Source organism: Oreochromis niloticus, linkage group LG14 (genome assembly GCF_001858045.2).
Source record: "Oreochromis niloticus isolate F11D_XX linkage group LG14, O_niloticus_UMD_NMBU, whole genome shotgun sequence".
Taxonomy (NCBI): Eukaryota; Metazoa; Chordata; class Actinopteri; order Cichliformes; family Cichlidae; genus Oreochromis; species Oreochromis niloticus.
In genome coordinates, this window is record NC_031979.2 from 586377 (window position 1) to 606287 (window position 19911).

Here is a 19911-nt window from a genome sequence, read left to right on the forward strand (position 1 = left end):
ATGAATTTTATTCTCATCAAAACATCAAGCAGAATCATTTACATGATATCACTGGATTAACTAATAACGTGTATGTCACTTTAATGTTGCAGCTGGAGGTGATCTGAGTGACTTCAGTACTGCTGGGTCAGTACAAGACCATTGAATCTGTAATTTAATAAAGTACAGTAGTAAGTGTACAAAGTTACCACGTTGGGGGCAGGGAGGATGGGCTCCAGCCGCTGGCCTCTGTTGTGTTCGGCAAAAACACTGAAAACTTATTTGACAGAGATTGATTGATTTGGGAACGAAGACCAAAACCCTCCTAGAATCAAGTGATGACACTGAGGAGGCCATCATGAAAGCAATGACTCTCATTTTAATGAATGTTCAACATTACAGAGTACCACATGTCTCCAGCTTCTACTAAAGAAAATGAGGAACAAGTGAAAACAGAAACTTGATTTTTAGGCAAACAGCGACATCTAGTGTCTAACGAAGAGTGAGCACAAACGCTCGGTCCTTGTGCTTTGGCGCCATCTGCTGGTAAATGTCGTCCTCTGTACATCTGTTTGGTGTACAGGAATTTTTTGGCATTTGTTTTTGATTATTTGAATTAAAGAAAAGTTTAAAATTGAGTTCAAATACAGTATTTTATTCACTGTGTGTAAAATGTTGCTTTATTTTAGTATTTAAAACGAATCTTCTTCAAACGTCACATAGTGGAGATATAAGAAGAATAACGTTCATCCTAAATCTTCACTAACGCGATTAGACGTTTCCCAGTGTTCGGGGTCAGTTCCAAGCAAACTCGGCGCCTTTCTTCGTCCAGCGGTGCTCTTTTGTGAGGGGGATAAAGCAGGCCGGATTTGGAGAGGGGCGGGGTGGGGGTCTCCGGGCCCTGTGGGGGCCTGCCACTCACACACCTCCGAAATAACTCGCGTAGCGGACTCCCAGCTATGCGTAGTATAGATGTCCTGTCGCTGCCATACAGCACGCTGGGTTAATAATAGGAGCGCGGTTGTCAAGCTGTTTCAGAAGGGGGGAGTGTCGGCCCATTCTCATTGGACCCGTTTTATCCTCGAGTTTCTCATGAAGTGCGAGTGGGAGGAGAATTTCCAGCAACGGAGGATATCAAAAATAAACCCCCTCATGTCCAGAGAAGAAGGGAAAGTATAAATACCCCCCGATATGTCCAGACTGCAGCGGTGCTGGTGAGCGGCAGAACAGGGAATGATAGCTGGCTGAAGCTGAACAGCACACTCTGACTGGGAGTTCACTTTCATTTCAGAAGAGACGTTATTGCGACTGCAGAAGAGAAAAGACATCATCTTTGTTAGAGTCTTTATTTTTGATCCACTCTTCAGCGCGTTTCTGTCTGCAGACGATGTGTGCCACTGCGTGTTTGCTCTTTTCGCTCCTGTGCGTAGTCAACGCGGCACTTGCCTCTTCGTTTGAATCAGAGGATGTTGTACCTGTTCGGATAAATGCAAGAACCAGCGGGCGCTTCTGGAAGAGAAGCGAGGACCAGCCGAGGTTTGTCCTCAGTGCGTTTGGCAAAGACTTTACTCTAAACCTCATCCCGGACACCAGCTTCATCGCGCCTTCTTTCACCATCCAGCGCGTCAAAGCTAGAGACGTTGGAGCTTTACGCAGCGCTCCAGGTGCCCGAGCTGTCCCCCAGAAGCTTATGAACAAGTCAGAGGAGAGCGAGGGCCACCTGAGGAGCTGCTTTTACTCCGGGAACGTGGATCAAGATCAGAACTCGCTCGTGGCTGTCAGTCTGTGCTCGGGCATCTTTGGCTCCTTCGTAACGGAGGGCAAAGAGTATTTGATTGAGCCCAAACTCCACGGCGGCCCCGGGCCAGCCACTGCCGAGGAGCCGCACGTCATCAGGAGGAGAACATTCAACGAAAGCCACGGTGTTCCCCTCCCGTTTGATCAAGCGGCCGTGGAGCAGCACAATGGGGAAAGTTTTACGCACGGCGACGGTGACGCAAGGAGGGAACCACGCCGGAGACGCTTTGTCTCTGCGCCACGGTTCATAGAGACCCTGTTGGTAGCAGACTCAACCATGACCCACTTCTATGGAGATGAAATAAAGGTCAGACGCCATGAACTCATTCTTTCCTGCACGCACACACTTACTAGGCGCCCAAACAAAGCTTGCCTTTAATTTCTCAGTTTAGACTCTTCCATAAACAGGCCGCTGTTGTAGACGTCATCCCATTAACCCCCCCCCCCCTTTTGTTTTATTTTCCCATCCTGTCTGCAAAGTCAGGATTCACACACTCGAAAATATAAAGGCAGGCATATGTTTTCTCCGGCTACATAAAACATGTTTTGTCAGTGAGGGACCTTGGGAGGAAATCGATGAGCTCCCTGTTTTTCACAGAAAGATGTCAGGCCAAAGAAATGCAAGAAATGCTGGAGCACATTCCTAGGGACTTGGTCACCATTTGGCAGCAAAGCCTCAGCATCACCAGGAAGACTCACAGTGCTTACAATAGCTTTTGCATTCTATCTTTACTCCGTGATTCTTTAAATCAGCCCTTCTCTCTTTAAAGTGCACTAAATGTTTATTACGTCCTCCTTCTAATCTAAAATCAGTCCTGGTTCCAACCAAAGCCGAACCAGTAATAAGTAGGACTGTGCCAAAGTCCGCACCAGCCAAATTCTAATCTGTTTGTGTTTAAGTCACTCCTCAGCTGCCAAAGTCTCCATAGTATTCCCCAGGCAACCAGACACAAGGTGAGGAGAAAGGTTGCACTGATAAACTTGGCTCACAGTGGATTTTCCATCCCAAATCACACATCCCTTTTTATTTTTATGCAGTTTTCTACGAACAGGGGCAGTTTCAGTGATTTGGTTGCCCCAGGCAAAAATCAACATGTGGTTCCGTGGGTGTGCTCACAGCACATGTGGAAAAACTTTCAATGTTGGACTATCAACCCACCCTAGAAAAAATGATTTCACCGAGAATACGCATCACGGCAAAGCCACTCACACTGTCTGTGATTTGGCGGCTCTGAAACACAATGACACAGCAGCTCAGTGGAAATCCCTGACACAATCTCCTTTCCCAAGATTGTGTCACAGGACGAGTTACTTTGGGGAAAATGATTACAGCCCACAGGTGCAAATACATGTTGGTTTGTCTGCCTGCATTTTTTGTCATCTTGTATGATGTTGGCATCCATTCCTTTTCTTTGTTTCCTGCAGCAGTAACATGCAATCCAGGACAGCGCCACATATCAGCCAGTTTAATTTCCATTGTAGGACACACATGTGCGCACTGAGTAGTACTTTATAGTGTTTATGCTTTTATTTTTGTGCAATTACTGCATTTGGAAAAAGTCTCTTTTCCATTTGAACGCATCAAACAGCTCGGCACGTTAGAGCCGAACTAACCAACACACTGGCCACTCTACATGATTACACATGCACATCTAGTAAGTAAGAAAAGGCAAAAATGTGTTTGCAATCTTTTCATAATTTTATAATGAAGCTTGTCCCGCATAGGGCCTGTCAATGTCGTTAAAGTCTCCAGGATTAATATACCGCACACATGCACACGCTTTCTTGTCAAGATTTCATTAAAAAAATCACATTACCATCACGTGTATTTTTAGTTTGCGAGGAACAGCCAGCCTGGCTCTGAACACATCTGTAGGCTGAATCATAAACATCCTCTCCTCCACAGCACTACATCCTCACCCTCATGTCCATGGCCGCCCAGCTTTATAAGCACCCCAGCATAAAGAACTCTGTGAACATGGTGGTGGTGAAGATGCTGGTGGTGGAAGATGAGGAAATTGGACCGGAGGTCTCCAGCAATGGAGGTGTGGCTCTGAGGAACTTCTGCTCCTGGCAGCAGCTCTTCAATCCACCCAGCCAGAGGCATCCCGAGCACTACGACACTGCCATGCTGTTCACTAGAGAGGTGAGGAGCCAGCAGACGAGCATACATCTGATTTAGTTATTTTTCTGATTTTTTGTTTTATTTAAAGCTGTTAGGTCTTTGAAATAAAACACAGCATCATCTGCAAATACGGTTTTAAACATTTATCTTTTAAAAAGATGAACATCTTAACAAGAAGTCATTAACTACACTTTTTGTAGCTTTTAACTGCACAAGTTCAGAGGTCATTGACAGGCAGAGAAATGTCATCATTATCCCTGAATAAAGGTACCGTTTAGTATCATGGAATTGAAATTCTAAGATCGCATGATGACATCTGGACTGTGCAAATGAGCACTAAGCCATTTAGTAACTGAGACACAATGAAAACCTACAGGCAAAATTGAGAGTTACTGTGAAGTGTTTATTAATTTGCAAACAGCAGTGGCCTGAGAATGGATCCTTGAGGAACACCAGAGTATCTCAGGTTTTATTGAAAGGTTTAACAATGGGAAGCGATTTAGTCGGGGGCGATCGTGGCTCAAGAGTTGGGAGTTCGCCTTGTAATCGGAAAGTTGCCGGTTCGATCCCCGGCTTGGACAGTCTCGGTCGTTGTGTCCTTGGGCAAGACACTTCACCCGTTGCCTACTGGTGGTGGTCAGAGGGCCCAGTGGCGCCAGTGTCCGGCAGCCTCGCCTCTGTCAGTGCGCCCCAGGGTGGCTGTGGCTACAACGTAGCTTGCCATCACCAGTGTGTGAATGGGTGGATGACTGGATATGTAAAGCGCTTTGGGGTCCTTAGGGACTAGTAAAGTGCTATACAAATACAGGCCATTTAGTCATGAAGCAAAAAACGCACACTAATAAATATTATTTTTTTAATGTTTTATTGAACAAATTCCTGTGTGTCCTGTAAAAGGTACATCATAATAATAATAATAATAATAATAATAATAATACTAATAACTTTATTTATAAAGTGCTTTCAGACAAAGTGCTGTACAGCTATTTGAAAATAAAGAGATAAATAAATAAAAGTGATGCATAGCAATACAAGTTAAAAACACAATAACAAGTTAAAAACATAATAAAAGTTAAAAACAATAAAAATTAAAAAAAAAAAAAAGTAAAAGGCAAAGAATTAAGACATGTAGGATAGGGTGAACAAGTGGGTCTTCAACTTAGCTTTAAAAACCTCCACAGAGCATCCCTGCCTAATATCTTGAGGGAGGTTATTCCACAAAAATGGGGCATGAGAAGCATGCATTTCTCTTCACTGCTGAAGGTGGATTCTTATGTTCACATAAACTCACCGTATGCCACCTGCTAGCAACCAAAGCAATAAAGGAAGTTAAAAACAGTTAAGAAGGGGAATGAATGTATGATTCTCTAAAGTCAGTGGAGACTAAAACAGAGCTAAGGCTAATGCTTTTAAAGGGGATTTATTACAGTTACATTATGTTATTAAAGCAGTTCTGCGTCTTATTTACGTGGTAATGGGACTCTGTGCGACGCTTTTTCACCAATTAAATGAACTAAAAGTTTATGGCAGCCATCCCAGCTCCCTTCTCCCTCCTTTAAGCCAAGTTTCTTCTGATTGGCTGCTCTTCATAAATAGAACTCACCAAGTGGGTGGGGCTTGTAGACTCACAGCTACAGATGTGTAACAGAGATGAACGTATTAGGGATCTCTGCTCACAGTGACGCTTCTGGATATTATCCACACATGGATAATTTGTTACCAACTTTCATCATGTTTAATGTTAGCATCCTTTGCAGTAACACATCGCGTGTGATGCAAAATAGGTTATGTGCTCTCAGCTGGATGTGTTTAGCAGTTCATGTAGTGTGTGTGTGTGTGTGTGTGTGTGCTAGCAAAAAACACCTTGACACAGAGTCAGTCATCACCACAGGTTACAGCAGTCAACCTTTTTCTTCAAATTGCGGTTTTGAAGTGCAGCAGAGCGCATGCTTCACAGTGTATTATTAGGATGGACGGTCCTCTCACCATCACGTTCTGGCAGATTTTGTTTCCCGTTCAGAAGACAACCAGCAAGAATGAGTCAGAAAGTAACCTCTGGTGGAATTCAGTGCCCGGCCAGCTGTGGGAGCATAATGCGGTTTCACAGGCAGCACAGCCAACCGCCCAGCAATTATCTAAGCCAAAGTGCCACACAGTAACACAGGTGCATTTTAGAGCAGCTGTAGTGACATTTGATTTTATTTGATTTGATATACCTTTATTAGTCCCACAAGGGGAAATTTCATAAGGCTGCCGACCTATTGCACGCAATGGCGGCGCCATCTTACCCTCCGACCATACATACATTACACAAAAACATCACATGGGGAAGACAGGTCAGAGAGGTATAACAATGGAACATGCACCACATGAGGAAAGATAAGGAGAAAAAAAATAACTCCTCCCAGACTGAGCTCCAACAGGGAGATCAGTTTGAGAACAGAAAAAAAACACCTCTGCACATAGCACATGAAAAAAAAAAACCTCCCAGCTGAAATAGTGCCTCGCTTTAAACCAACCGTTGCCATATGTTATTTTTTTAACAACCCATAGAAAAGAAAAACTTTAGAGCTCTCCATTAAGGATGCTGAAACCAGACTGCAGAGATGGAATAGCCGTAATCTTTTCCAAGCTGGGGAAATGTCAAAGCAAAGCAAACAAACTATTCTTTATGGATGCTTCGACAGGAAATAAGTTCACAAGTCCTCGGGGTTTGAGTTGCAATTGGCTTGTTCTGCTGCATTTGGCTGCCTTCTTCCATCTGGTATGTGCGTGTTGACAAGGTGTTAGCAGACAATACATTAGGCGAGGAACTTCTCTATTATTAAATTTTTATAGCTGAGTGCCCTGGTTTGCGGCTCGATTTGATGACAGGGTTGGCATTTATCTGCCTACAGAATGACGTTAGCGTGTAAATCTGACCCCGGATCTGAGAAATAATGGAGAGAACATATGGCTTTGTGCAGTCTTGTGCTGGATTGTTGAAGCGGCTTTTCTTTGGGGGAAACCATCATTCACGCAAACCCAGGTTTGTGTTTGTTTTTCCATTTCCGCAGAGATACGCTTTGAAATGCAGAGGACAGAAGGCTCCTCGTGGATGAGCTAACTTTAGTGCCCCTACAAATCAGGCCTGACAAGATTAAAGCTCGACCACTTAAAATGGTCGAGCTTTAGTATGTGGCCTGCTCGGGGTTGCAAATGCGTGCCGTACGAGCCGCAGTCAAAAGAGAAGACTGACGCTGCTGCTGGCTGTTGTAAAACGCAAAGCTCGCGGCGGGTTGCATGCATTGGAAACATTTCACTCATGCATCTTTGCAGTCCCACCACATGTGTTTGTGCAACACTACAGTTTGAGCTCTGACCCATACGTCGAGTCTTGCATCGGCATGAAAGCCATCTTTTGCTGTTGTGGAATAAGGTCTGCAAACACAGACTGAGCTGCATTCAGTCCCTGATTCCAAGTCCAGATGTCTTTCCAATCACAGAGGGTCCTGCCTCGTGTTGTTTTTAGAGAAGGCGAGGCCGAGGATGCATCTGTCCTTCCTACACAGAAATAAGGAAAGATGTCTGATATAACACACAGTTACTTCTCCCACATTACAGCTGCAGACAGCTGTGGATATTTATTTGCTTTTGCTTAATGACGGAAACACTGAGTAACATGCTTTTGATTTTTTAAATAGATGGTGAAGGTTATATAACAGTCACTGAGGGTTGCTAATATATTTACTGTATTTACTGTTTGACAGAATAATGGCTTCAACTCTTTAACAGTTCAGCCTGCCGTGCCATATATCCACAAGATATCAGGCAAATATTATAAAATATTAGGACGTTGCTTGTGTTGCAGTTTGAATCAGTCCGAGTCGCTCTTTCACTTTACTTTGAGTGAAATGCAGTTTTAGCAGCAGTGCAGCTGTTCCATTACCTTTAGTTTGCTGGCCACTGCCACTTCCCTCCAGTGTGTACCGGTTCTTGTGACATACTGTACATAGCACTCCAACTTTATGCAAAGCTGCACTTGCTATGATGGGCGGAGTTAATATGCAGCTAGCCACCAAACTATATCCACACAGGAGGTGGTTGTAACACCTCAGGCTGTTACTGAGTGTGCATGAAAACTAGTCAGAGAGTCCAAGCAGTTCAACGCAATCAGGCTTTTTACTGCACAGAGGATGAAACTCGGTTTCCCCCAACTCCACGTCACACTCATTCTTTTTAACAATCTTAAAATTGCTGCTTCGTTTACTTTGGCATAATGCGCATTATATAGAGATTTCTTTACATACCTTTACTGTAAGAGGAGTGATTGTGCCAGCGTCACTCTCCAGAGGCTCATTCTAAAAACCCTGTGAACTGAATATTGTAACAAGCAGCCACTGATGAAAAGTTGAACCAGTGATTAATTATAAATAGACTAGAATAAACAAACTATTTAGTGAAAACGAAACAGCTAAAAGGTTGGTTCAAACTAGAACGGAAAGTTTAAAGTGACCAAACAGCTGACCTAGAAACTAAAGGCAACTGTGCTCACGGGACACTTTGTTAGTTTGACTTTGGACCCTTTTTGTCTTCAGAACTGTTTTAATTCTTCGTGGCACAAAAACGAAAAGTTCAAAACATTCCTGGAAACATTCCTCAGAGATTTTGATGTTACTGACACGATAGCATCACACAAGTGCTGCAGGTTTGTCTGCCACATATCCGTGATGTGAGTCTGCGATTCGAGAACATCCCAGAGGTGCTCTGTCGAACTGAGATCCGAGTACACTGAACTCATTGTCGTGTTCAACAAAGCAGTTTGATATAACTGAAGCTTTGTGGCGTGGGGTCATCAGAAGACGTGCACATAAAGGGCTGCACGTGGTCAGAAAAATGCCCAGGTAGCACTTAATTAATGCTCACCAAGTGGCCCAGCAGAACAATGACACCACCATCGCCACGGTGATGTAATAGGACGAACTGCTAACATGAGGCAGGACGGATCCATCCTTCCATGTTGTTTACATCAAATTCTGAAGGTTGCAGCAGAAACCGGGAAACGTGTTTTCCCTCTTTTATTGTGGGGTTTTGGCGAGGCCTCAGTTTCCTGGTCTTCTCTGACAGAAGTGGCATTATCGCCCTTTTTATTCTTTCTTCCTGCTGGAGTTTGAAGTTCATGGAACTTCACTGAATTCCAGCTTTATCTGGAGAACCTGCTCCCCTCCTGCATTTAAAAAAAGCCCAGAAGGTCCGACATGCTGGTGTGAATGTAAGGAAAAGCCACCAAAGTGAAAATATGAATATGTAATTATGGAGAAACAAAGTAGCTCTTTTTTTCAGTTTATTCAAATCTGACATTTTTGTTTTGTATTTGTGTTTCAGGACATCTGCGGTCAGAAGAGCTGCGACACGCTGGGCGTGGCCGATGTCGGGACAATGTGCGATCCCAAGAGAAGCTGCTCGGTTATCGAGGACAACGGCCTGCAAGCTGCCTTCACAGCTGCACACGAGCTCGGTGAGGTCACATTGGGTGGGCTGACACGAGCCTCGGCTTTATGGAAAAGCTTCTTAGATCGAGAGTTTTCAGTCATTCATAAACACTCTCTAAAGCACAAAACTGTCACCCCGCCTCCTGCAGGTCATGTGTTGAGCATGCCTCATGATGACTCCAAGACGTGTGAGAGACTCTTTGGGGATCTGGGAGGTCATCACCTGATGGCGCCTCTGTTCGTCAGCCTCAACAAAACCATGCCTTGGTCACCCTGCAGCGCGCTCTATGTCACCGAATTCTTTGACAACGGGCACGGTGAGGCACACTGCAGCTTGTTGCTCCACAGCACACGCAGAAATTAATGTCGATATCTTGTGCCACTGTGGCTGCCTGCCTGTGACTCTGTTATTAGGGCTGACTCAGAGATGTATAAAACATACGCTTCCTCTCATCCTCTCGTGAACCGAGGCTTTCCTGCTTAAACTTGCCGCTCCCCTTAAATTACGGGTTGGACGCTCAATTTATTTCGCCCGAGGTTTCCACATCCTGCTCGCTTTCTTTTGCCTTACCTCTGTTGCTCCCTCTCCCCCCTGCCTTGTTGTGCATCTTGTATTGTTTGTATCCTTGCTAGATCTGTCAGTGAACCTTCTTTTCCACTGAGTCATAATATGGACTTCTTCCTGTTCCCCACCTCCTCGGCCAAAAGCAACAGCTGGTGTCAGCAAAATATGTTCTTTATCAGTTGGAAAATGTTTCCAACAAAAACTCATGTGGCTGAGAATGTTCATTCCGAACCGCGGATGTCATTGACAACTCCAGACAAAAGCTTATTGAATGCAATAAAGATCATTAGAGGAATAATGGAAAACAATCAGATTTGGATTACCTGTCAGACGTCCAGATTCAGAGCATTAGGCTGCCTATAAACATGCACTACATTAGTTAAAGTAAAATTATTCCGTTTTATAGTCAGGACACAGCTTGCGCTGAATACTTTCCCACTGTTGTCATGCCACACGCAGCATATTTACGATTGTCACTGTGCCGCGAGGCCCACAGTCTCCACAAACCCCGATATAATCGGCCTCATACGGACTTGTTTTGTACTGTAACCACAGGGGACTGCCTGCTCGATGTCCCAGAGAGCGCCATGCCTCTACCACAGGAGCTGCCAGGCTCCAAGTACAGCGTGGACCAGCAGTGCCAGCAGATTTTTGGAGAGGAGTTCGTCCACTGCCCCAACACCTCCGACAGTGATATCTGCAGCCAGCTGTGGTGTCAGGAGGAGGGGACGCTGCAATGCTCTACCAAGAATGGGAGCCTGCCCTGGGCTGATGGCACCCCCTGCAGTGCCAATGGAACCTGCCTTCACGGCGTCTGCGTGCCAGTCCATGAGGCGATGAAGCCGCTGGTAAGCCCGAGTCTTCTTCCCTGTTTTTTAAAAGCCACCTTACAAAGTTAAATTCGATGGCAGTAAAATCCTTGGCTTTCATGAACAGGGACCGGGAGTATCTCAGCTACCAGCTATGAACACCAGCATTAGCTCGTGGTATCAGCTGTGTAATTCTCACTACTGAGTCAGTGCCCCTCCCACACAACATCTTTTATTTTAAAGTTTGATCTTTTTATTTTATTATTGATCAAATATTGGAAGTATTGCTAGCAGGAATTGTATCTCACAACACAAATACTGCATCCAAACTTGCCGACTTAGCAGCTCTTATTGAGCGCTCACACATGACCAGTGTGTACATTAAAGGATATGCTTGCAAAGAGAAGCCTTAAAAATAAGTTCACCGTGATACACGACTAAGAAAGGGACACAGTTTGTGAGTAGATGTGCATAAATGCACCTCCTGCATCCCTGTTTGATCTCAGTGCACCTGCTGCCTTTGTGCCGCCGTGCTTGTGAGCCTGTTTTTTTTCCCTCGTCAGTCGGTAAAAAACAAAAAGTGAGGCTGACGTTTGTTCATTCAGCTGTTTCCTAACACACGAGCCACACCATCCTTGTAAGGCCATGAGGTGATTAGGCTTGTAGTGGCCATGGCGACAACATAAGGTCACGATTGCTTTTGGAAGAAAATAAATATCAGTGCAGCTTTGAGACCAAAGATTTTCACATGAGAGTCAAAATTGTTGGTCTTCCAAGCTTTTTTCTGAAGGACGTGTTTTTTCAGTAACCCTTACAGTCTTTGGACGATGTTCCCATCTTCTTGCATGTTGCATGCTGACACTTTATTTTCACTGGCTCACCACCAAAGAATGTTCACAGTGTCTGATGAGTCACTTCCTTTCAACAGAGTAATCAGGTTTGTAGTCATAAAGCTCTAATGAGGCCGGCATCCTCAGCACATTTCTGAGGTTTTGCTCATGCTGCGTTAGATAAGCTGTGGATTGTGCACGCGTTGTCTCACAATTTATTCTTAATCTGATGTTCCACTTGTTCACTGCCCAAATATCCCAAAACTTTAAATATCACAGCGCTTCTACTACATGGACCTGAAGTGGAATTGTTTCCCATAGGAATGCATCCATTCATCCATCCTCTTGCATTGACTCCCAGCTGCCATACAGCGATAGGTGTGAACAGGTCACCAGTCTGTTACAGGGCTAGTACAGACACCATTCACATTCACATGAATTAACATAAATGCACTAACTGCATGTCTTTGGAGTGTGGGCGGAAGCTGGAATACCCACAGAGAACCCACGCAAATACGGTAAGAACCATCAAGCTCCGCCCCAAACAGTGGATTCAAACCCACAATGATAGCAGAGAGATGATAGCAGATAGCAAAGCTAATACACTAACAATAGACAAATGATGAGAGTCAGCAAGGCCAAAATATTCCCTGTGGTGGAGAATGTTCTTTCTTAAAACTGCTTCCAAAATGCAAAACTCTGCATGTTTGTAGAAAGTGTTGCATTAGCTGAGACCTGACTCTTTTTCATAAATGCTGCAATTTCAAGTTAAAGCACAGACATTAAAGGGCTCAGAGAACGCAATATAAACTGAGCTCTGTCTGACTTTGAGTTGAAATGCAGATCCTTCACAATACCTTTTTAGATTTCCTCAAAGAACATCTCAGCGTCTTATTTAAGGTTGGTTGCCTTGATATCTTCTCCTTATGTTCTGAACACACATCTGTTTATGAATCCAGACATGCTGGCCGTTGGGATGTGGTTCAAACTTATAAAACTTCTGGAAAGAACAACCTTGCTAGCAAACACACATGCACACGCGCACATACTCACTCAACGTACAAACTTGGAGCATGGCAGGTTCTACTAGCAGTGAGTGACACATGTGGCAGGAATGTGGGTAGAGTCAGACAGCAGGCGCGTGCCGAACTTCAACACAGATTTAGCCTCGAGTCGCGGCATGCCAACACGCTGTGCGGCCTCAAACCCAGAAGCCCAGACTGTGGTTTAGGCTGCACAGCTGACATTGCCTTTGGCTCAGAGCATTAACCAACTACTCTCCTCTTTTTTTCCTGTGTGTTTTACCGCAGATGGTTGTGGACGGCGGCTGGAGCTCGTGGGGACCATGGCAGCAGTGCTCTAGGACGTGTGGAGGTGGGGTGGAGTTCTCCTACAGGGAGTGCACTAACCCAGTGCCTCAGAATGGAGGGAAGTACTGTGAAGGACAGAGGGTCCAGTACCAGTCCTGCAACATACAGCCATGTGACAACAATGAAGGTAAGGGTCAACGTAATACAGCTTTCAAATGAACAAAGAAAAACGGCTTCTTATATCGTTTGTCCCCTACTGAAAACATCAGACACGGCAACGAATGTTTGTCCCACATCTGCACTTTCCATTGTCCTACATTTGGCGTTGACTGGCAGCATTGACCCGGGGTGAGTCTGGCTGCCACAGACGTATTTTAGGTCTGCTTTTTGCAGGCCAGATGTTAGGTGTGTTGGCATATTTGGGCGAGGGTTGGTCACACCGCACGTTGACCCCACCTTATGATGTTTTGGCCACATTTTCCAAAACCAACCGTCGCCATAAGCCACAGGAACATTAGGCCACAGAATGTGATCCCCGAGTGCCTCTGCCAAAGCCCAAGATCTACATCACAACGTTAAGAAAAACTCTCTAAACCTGCTCTGAAGTGTGCTGTGTTCTTCCCCAGGATCCACCTCGCCACCATTTCTTTAGAAATGAAAATTAAGCTTTGCAACAGATGGACACTTTTATGAAGACAAAACAAAACAAAAAACTGTGTATTAGCTCATGTTCAAACCACTCCACAAACTCTGGAAGAAACTGTGTAATCTCCAACAAAACACATTAAGCTTGGTTCTATCTAGAACCTCATTTCTGCCAAAGTGGTGCCTGTGTTGTTTGAACCACACTGCATTTCAGCAGGTCTGGGAGATTTTTATGTAAAATCATGAGCAGAAGAAGAAAACAGGGGCTTATAGACATCTACCGACCACTGATGTCAGCAGATCCAACTGTGTAGTTTTGTGGTTTTGACTCGTTCCAGCTTTTTGCAACATTCAACTGTTTTTTGTCTACAGAGTTGTAGATAAAAGACAGTTCATTGTAGATAATGAGCAGGGACAGCAGAGCAGGCTTGGATTATAACTTGTGATATTCCAACTTGAGCAGTAGAGCTCGGATGGGGGCAAGGGTAACACAGGGATGGAAACAAGTGACGAGCTGGGAGCCAAAAGTCTGATGCTGCAGACATTACAGATGGAGCTGCAGACGAGAGGAGACGAGGGTTGGGATTCTGTAAAGAGTTAGGACGGTATAAGAACTTGCATAAGCACGCGGCAGGCTGGTAGTGGCAGATATTTGTAGAGAGCTTGATTGTTGTGATGAGGCACAGCTGGCACAGATCTGCTCGGACTCTAGAACAGCTGTTTGCACTCACTGGAGGCAACAGGGGGACGCTCAATCGAAAAACAACATTTTCTAGACTGACCCACAGCCTGTATATAAAAGACAGATGTAGACGCTGTGATTTGAGCCATCTTGTAAGCAGGGATTGGGGGGATGGGGGTGCAGAAATGACCACCCATGCAGCAGGGACATGTCAGTGACCTAACACTAATGTGGACACTAATTTACAAATTAAGACTCATGTTGTAGACATGAAACTAAAGACTCCAATGAAACATCTTTACTGAGGGCAGACCAGAGGAGTCACTAAAGTATCACTGTAGCTAATAATAGAACTGCAAAAACACACTATATGGACCAATGTATCAGGCCACGCCTCCTAATCTTTGAGTCAGAGTGTTTTACAGTCAAGCACTGACCAGTGTAGCCTGCCTTTATAAACATTAGTAGAAGAATGGGTTGTTCTAAAGAGCTCGCTGAATTTCAGTGTGGTGCTGTAACAGGATGGCACCGCTGCAACAAGTCAGTTCATGAAATGTCCTCCCTTCTAGATATCACGAGATTAACTATGAGTGGGAATATTGCAAAGTGGAAGCTTTTAGAAATCTCCCCAACTCGGCCATGAAGCATCCTCCATCGCCACAAAAACTGCAAGCTTCAAGCATGGCTGAGCTCCTGTAGGTGTGATGTGCAGCTGGCCCAGTACGTTTGTCCATATAGTGTTTTCTAATCAGGTTTTATGTTTTGATGCTACATAATTAATTGTTGTCCACCAGCCTGATCCAGACTCTGCTGGTGTTCATCTATTTTTCTGCGTTGCTCTAATGAATATAAAAATACAAATCTAGAGTTGATCAGGTGTTCGGATTATACAAATAATATTGTTTTGGTAGAGTATCTTAATTTATTGTTTCTTCATGTTAGGTAAAAGTTTCAGGGAGGAGCAGTGTGAGAAGTACAACAGCCCCAACTACCTGGACCACAACGGGAACGCGAAACAGTGGATACCAAAGTACGCCGGTGTTTCTCCCAGAGACAGGTGCAAGCTGTTCTGCAGGGCCCGGGGCAGCAGTGAATTCAAGGTGTTTGAACCCAAGGTACAATAATGTCACTCAACAGCAAATCTCAATGAAAAGAAAGCCAGTAGTCTAAAGCACTGTTCAGTTTTTTAAAATCAGAATAATGGTTTCAGAAAAGCTTCACTCATTTTAGTTTTTCCTGAAGTCCCAGCTCTGTTTCATAGCCAGTGTTATAACCAGCTCTAACATCATGAACGTGACCTCCTTTCACTGATGAACACCCTGACATGATGTTGAACTATATTCATAATATAGTTGAATGGGACATGTGTAGTGACCCACCAATGCTTGCTCCGTCCCTGCAGGTGATTGACGGGACCCCCTGTGGCCCTGACACCACATCTGTGTGTGTCCAAGGACAGTGTGTGAAGGCAGGCTGCGACCAGGTGATAGGATCCAACAAGAGAGTGGACAAGTGTGGAGTGTGTGGAGGAAGTGGACTCACCTGTAGAAAGATCACAGACTCGTACAACAAAGCAACGTAAGCCGATCAGATCAACGATAATAAAAATGACAAAGCACAAAAAGGCTTAGAGTCTCTGAAATATATGGATGTCTTTCCTTCTACTGTAGTTGTGACTAATTAATTAGTTGATTAATTGATTGTGTTGCTAGATCATATTTTGCTCTTTTTAAAAATGCTATTTGCTTATGTTGTACTCGAGGCCCATTCACAAGAATTTATTCACCCCATATCAATTTAGGTTCTTCATAACTTTTGGCCCACCCATTTGTGGTATTCTGATTCTCTGTTTCATTTTATTTATGCTTTTTCTGACCTATTCAATATAGTATAGATAAGATTAGTAGTTTCATACATGTTGGTAGGTTGATTATAGTGTCAGCACAGCTTCTTTCACTCTTCTTCTATTTCAAACCAAGTTCATCTCCTTTTACCTGGAAGTTCTAATTAATACACAGATAAGATATTCTATAGTAAACTGTTATCTGTTCTTTTTCTTCTCCATCAGCTATGGATACAGTGACATTGTCACAATTCCCACTGGTGCTACTAACATTGACATCAAGCAGCGGAGCCACCGAGGAATCAAGCATGATGGCTACTACCTGGCTGTAAAGAGAGAGAGTGGCGGTTACATCCTTAATGGCAACTTCTCCGTGTCCACGGTTGAGCAGGACATTCCGGTGCTGGGCGCAGTACTGAAGTACAGCGGATCTTCCACGACGCTAGAGAGGATCCAGAGCTTCAGGCAGCTCAAGGAGGCCATCACCATCCAGCTCCTCACCACTGCAGGAGATGGAGGCCCTCCCAAGGTCAAATATACTTTTTTCATCCCTAAAGATGTGACTTTGAACAAATCCAAGGAGAAGAAGGGCTTGTCCCTGTCTTTGCATATGATTCATCCATTTGGCGTCCCCGAATGGGTGCTGGGCGAGTGGTCTCCGTGCTCCAAGACCTGTGGATCCGGGTGGTCCAGGAGGAATGTTGAATGCATGGACGACGAAGGCTTCCTCTCCAGTCAGTGTGGCAAAGACCTAAAGCCCATAGACATCAGGCCCTGTGCAGACCTGCCCTGTCCCATATGGCAGATGGGACCTTGGTCTGCCTGCTCACGAACTTGTGGTCAGGGGGAGCGCCGCCGCAGCGTCTTCTGCATAGACTACACTGGGAAGACTGTTGAAGCAGAACAGTGTGATCCAAAAAAGATCCCGGAGCCGGTGTCTGGGGAATGTTTCAACCAGGACTGCTTGTGAAGAACACGAGTACAGCGGACTCATGGTCATAGTGCACTTATGAACAATTTATGGATTACTGAACAGGCGGACGCACCATGAATAGTGCCGGGGTCCATTAGATCAGGGACAGTATGACTGCAAACACACACAGAGCGATCCACAAAACCAAAGAAATGATAATTATGACCATTCTTTTTCACCTGCAAGATGTTTTTATGCCTCTTTCAATCTGGAGCGTCTTGTTGTTACGCAGGAGTGCTAGTAGTGGCAGTGGTGGTGGGTGGGGGGTTAAACGTCTACATCCCAGGGCCCATTGCCTCATAATCCATCCATGTTATCAACTGGTTGCATCAAATCGCATCAAAGGCTTTTAGCTGAATATTGCTTTGTCATTCTGTTGACCTTCGACAACCACTATTGAAACAATGGAAATCTACCTCAGGATGTACATGTGATGCTATGTATAGTTGCTAAGAGAAGGTGCAGTGTGTATGTTTTCTCCAGAATGAGAAACTTAGTCCAGCTTAAAAGATTGTTTTTGGATGCCTGCTATAAACAGCAGTTCGGTGTGGCTAGAACAATGAAACCTGCTGTCAGACACCAGCATAGTGTAAATATACCTCCAGCTGTAATTCACAGACTCAAGCCCCTATAGAGCTTTGATCGAGCCATTTGCCTTTAAATAAGGTATGGACGTATGATCGAGGCCCTTGTGTGTGACTGCTTCGTCTTTTTAAACACACATTAATGTAATTTGTGTTAAATTCATGTGACGAGGACGTCATGGTTTTATCTGGAGCATTAGTATTGTTGAGCAAACCAATAGCTCTCACTATATTTTGGACTACTGGCTGCTGGAGCCAACATCAAAAGCTAGGCATTTTCCACACTGTGTACATGTATTAGCCTCGATCACGTCTGGTCTTTCTGATCAGAAAACCCAACGACAGACCATACCACTCGACCCTGTAAAGTAACTGTAGCCTTGTTCCATGTCCACGTGCATCACAGTGTAGTTGAGCAAAACAGCAGTACAACCAGTCTGCAATATTTTATTTTGGAGGTGTTCTTACTAAGTTAAGTGATAAGCATATTATCTATCATGTATATGAAAAAATAACTAATTTTATTCATTTTCCTTTTAGTTCATGCATCATATGCAAATGTTCACAGATGTTTCAGACTCATGTGTGTATATTTGATTTCTTCATTCCTGTTGTTAATTTACAGTATGTTATAAAAGAGATGGAGGATTAGGCCTGTATCCCTTCAGTGAAGGAATATGCTATTATTACAGCTTCCTTTTTAAGCTATTTATTTTTGTAAAGTTTTTACCTTGGACATGTAGGTAACATGGCAGACGCTGCTTTCTTTGAGATAATTGTCTATGAAATGGTCAAATAAACACATTTATGTCGATGCATTGTTCTCTTTTACTGTGACTGACCCTCCACAAAACATCACTAAAAACATATGACATTATTAACTACGCATACAAATTTCGGTTGAGTATACATTAGTGATAAGGACCCATAAATTTCACAATGTATTTCACGCAAGATCTCCAGAGTTCATTTTTAGGCTGTATGACACTAAAACTCACCACAGATGTGTGGAATTCTTTTAGGTGGGCTGGTAGCTTTTAAAAGTTGGGTGAGGCAAGTTTTATAAACCAAAACCTCTTCCAATGTTCTGTAAAAATCCTCCCACGATGGAATAACTTCTCCACTCACATATTTCAAAGACAGCCATATGAGAATATATTCAGTAGCTGTGGTTAGGGAGGAACCCAGCCACTTAACAACATCCTGTTTTAACGCCTGTTATTCTATATTCTGAGCTTGGTTGATGTGAAAATCATAATAGTTCAAAAATACCAGCATGACCATAATCATGTTATCCACAGTTCAGTTTGACTTTCAGTTGATATCTAATGTTTCAGCAGACCGCATAGCTTTGTCACACTGAAGAAATTCAACGTCTGAAATGAAAGCTATTTAAAAGAAATAACAAGAAACTTTTTAAATGTCGTCAAATGACGACCAAGAAATAACTGTTCTCCTTCCCGTTCAATCTTCCTCCTGTGTAAAGTAAAGTAAAGTGTAAAGTGTGTTGTGTTAGTCCCCGAAGGGAAATTACTCCTCTGCATTTAACCCATTCACCCAGTGAAGCAGTGGGCAGCCACCAGTGCAGCGCCCGGGGAGCAGTGTGTAGGGGCGGTACCTTGTTCAGGGGTACCTCAGGGTAGCCGTTCAGTGGGGTCGAACCCCCGACCTTCCGATCATGGGGCAGACACTCTACCTACTGAGCTATCCCTGTCCAATGCTCCCCCAACGCCCCCAACGCTCCTACACAGGAGCGTTGGGGGCTGTTCATATGTTACAATCCATCCATAATGATGGTTGTCATCATCTTGTTTAGTTAATTATTTAATTATCTTCTTACACCAGTTCATATGATTTATTATTATTATTATTTCTGCTTTTTTTCTGGAATTACCTGGCACATGGACCTTGGCCAAAATGCTATATTGCATTGCAGAAGGTGATCAGGATTATCCTCTTCACCACAGCTCAGATGATCCAGTGCTCTTCACCAGCTTCCCCCCAGCAAACCACAGCAAAGTATACTGAACTAGCCACAAGTGAAAATCTCCAGTACTGTGCTGCATACACCGAAGCACCTCAACTTCCTTAGCAAACAGAGTTTAGCCTGTTGTTGGTCTATGTACTCTTCCACCACATCAACATCCTGTCCCAAGATATTCACGGGTTGTGCAGCTGTCCTCTTACTTCATCTCTGGTTTTATTCAGATACAGAAGATGTTTTCCCCACTCCATAAAATCACCCACTGTAGTACTCCTCCCACCCATCAATGTCTAACCACTGCAGATTCATTAAGA

General features: G+C 44.1%; 1 protein-coding gene across 1 annotated transcript; it reads left to right on the forward strand.

Moving 5' to 3' along the window:
* Positions 1–18427, forward strand: LOC100697997 (A disintegrin and metalloproteinase with thrombospondin motifs 8). Its single transcript, XM_003457606.5, has 9 exons — positions 1–2083; positions 3683–3922; positions 9266–9398; positions 9522–9689; positions 10493–10785; positions 12887–13073; positions 15156–15328; positions 15616–15791; positions 16282–18427. Exons 1-9 carry the CDS (start codon positions 1367–1369, stop codon positions 17024–17026), a joined length of 2832 nt encoding a protein of 943 aa, XP_003457654.1. The 5' UTR covers positions 1–1366; the 3' UTR covers positions 17027–18427.
* The last annotated feature ends 1484 nt before the right edge of the window (positions 18428–19911 follow it).

Coding starts and splice junctions, on each gene's coding strand:
- LOC100697997 (XM_003457606.5), top strand. CDS start 1,367: ATGTGTGCCACTGCGTGTTTGCTCTTTTCGCTCCTGTGCGTAGTCAAC. Junction 13,074..15,155: donor GCCATGTGACAACAATGAAG/GTAAGGGTCAAC, acceptor TCTTCATGTTAG/GTAAAAGTTTCAGGGAGGAG. Junction 15,329..15,615: donor TCAAGGTGTTTGAACCCAAG/GTACAATAATGT, acceptor CCGTCCCTGCAG/GTGATTGACGGGACCCCCTG.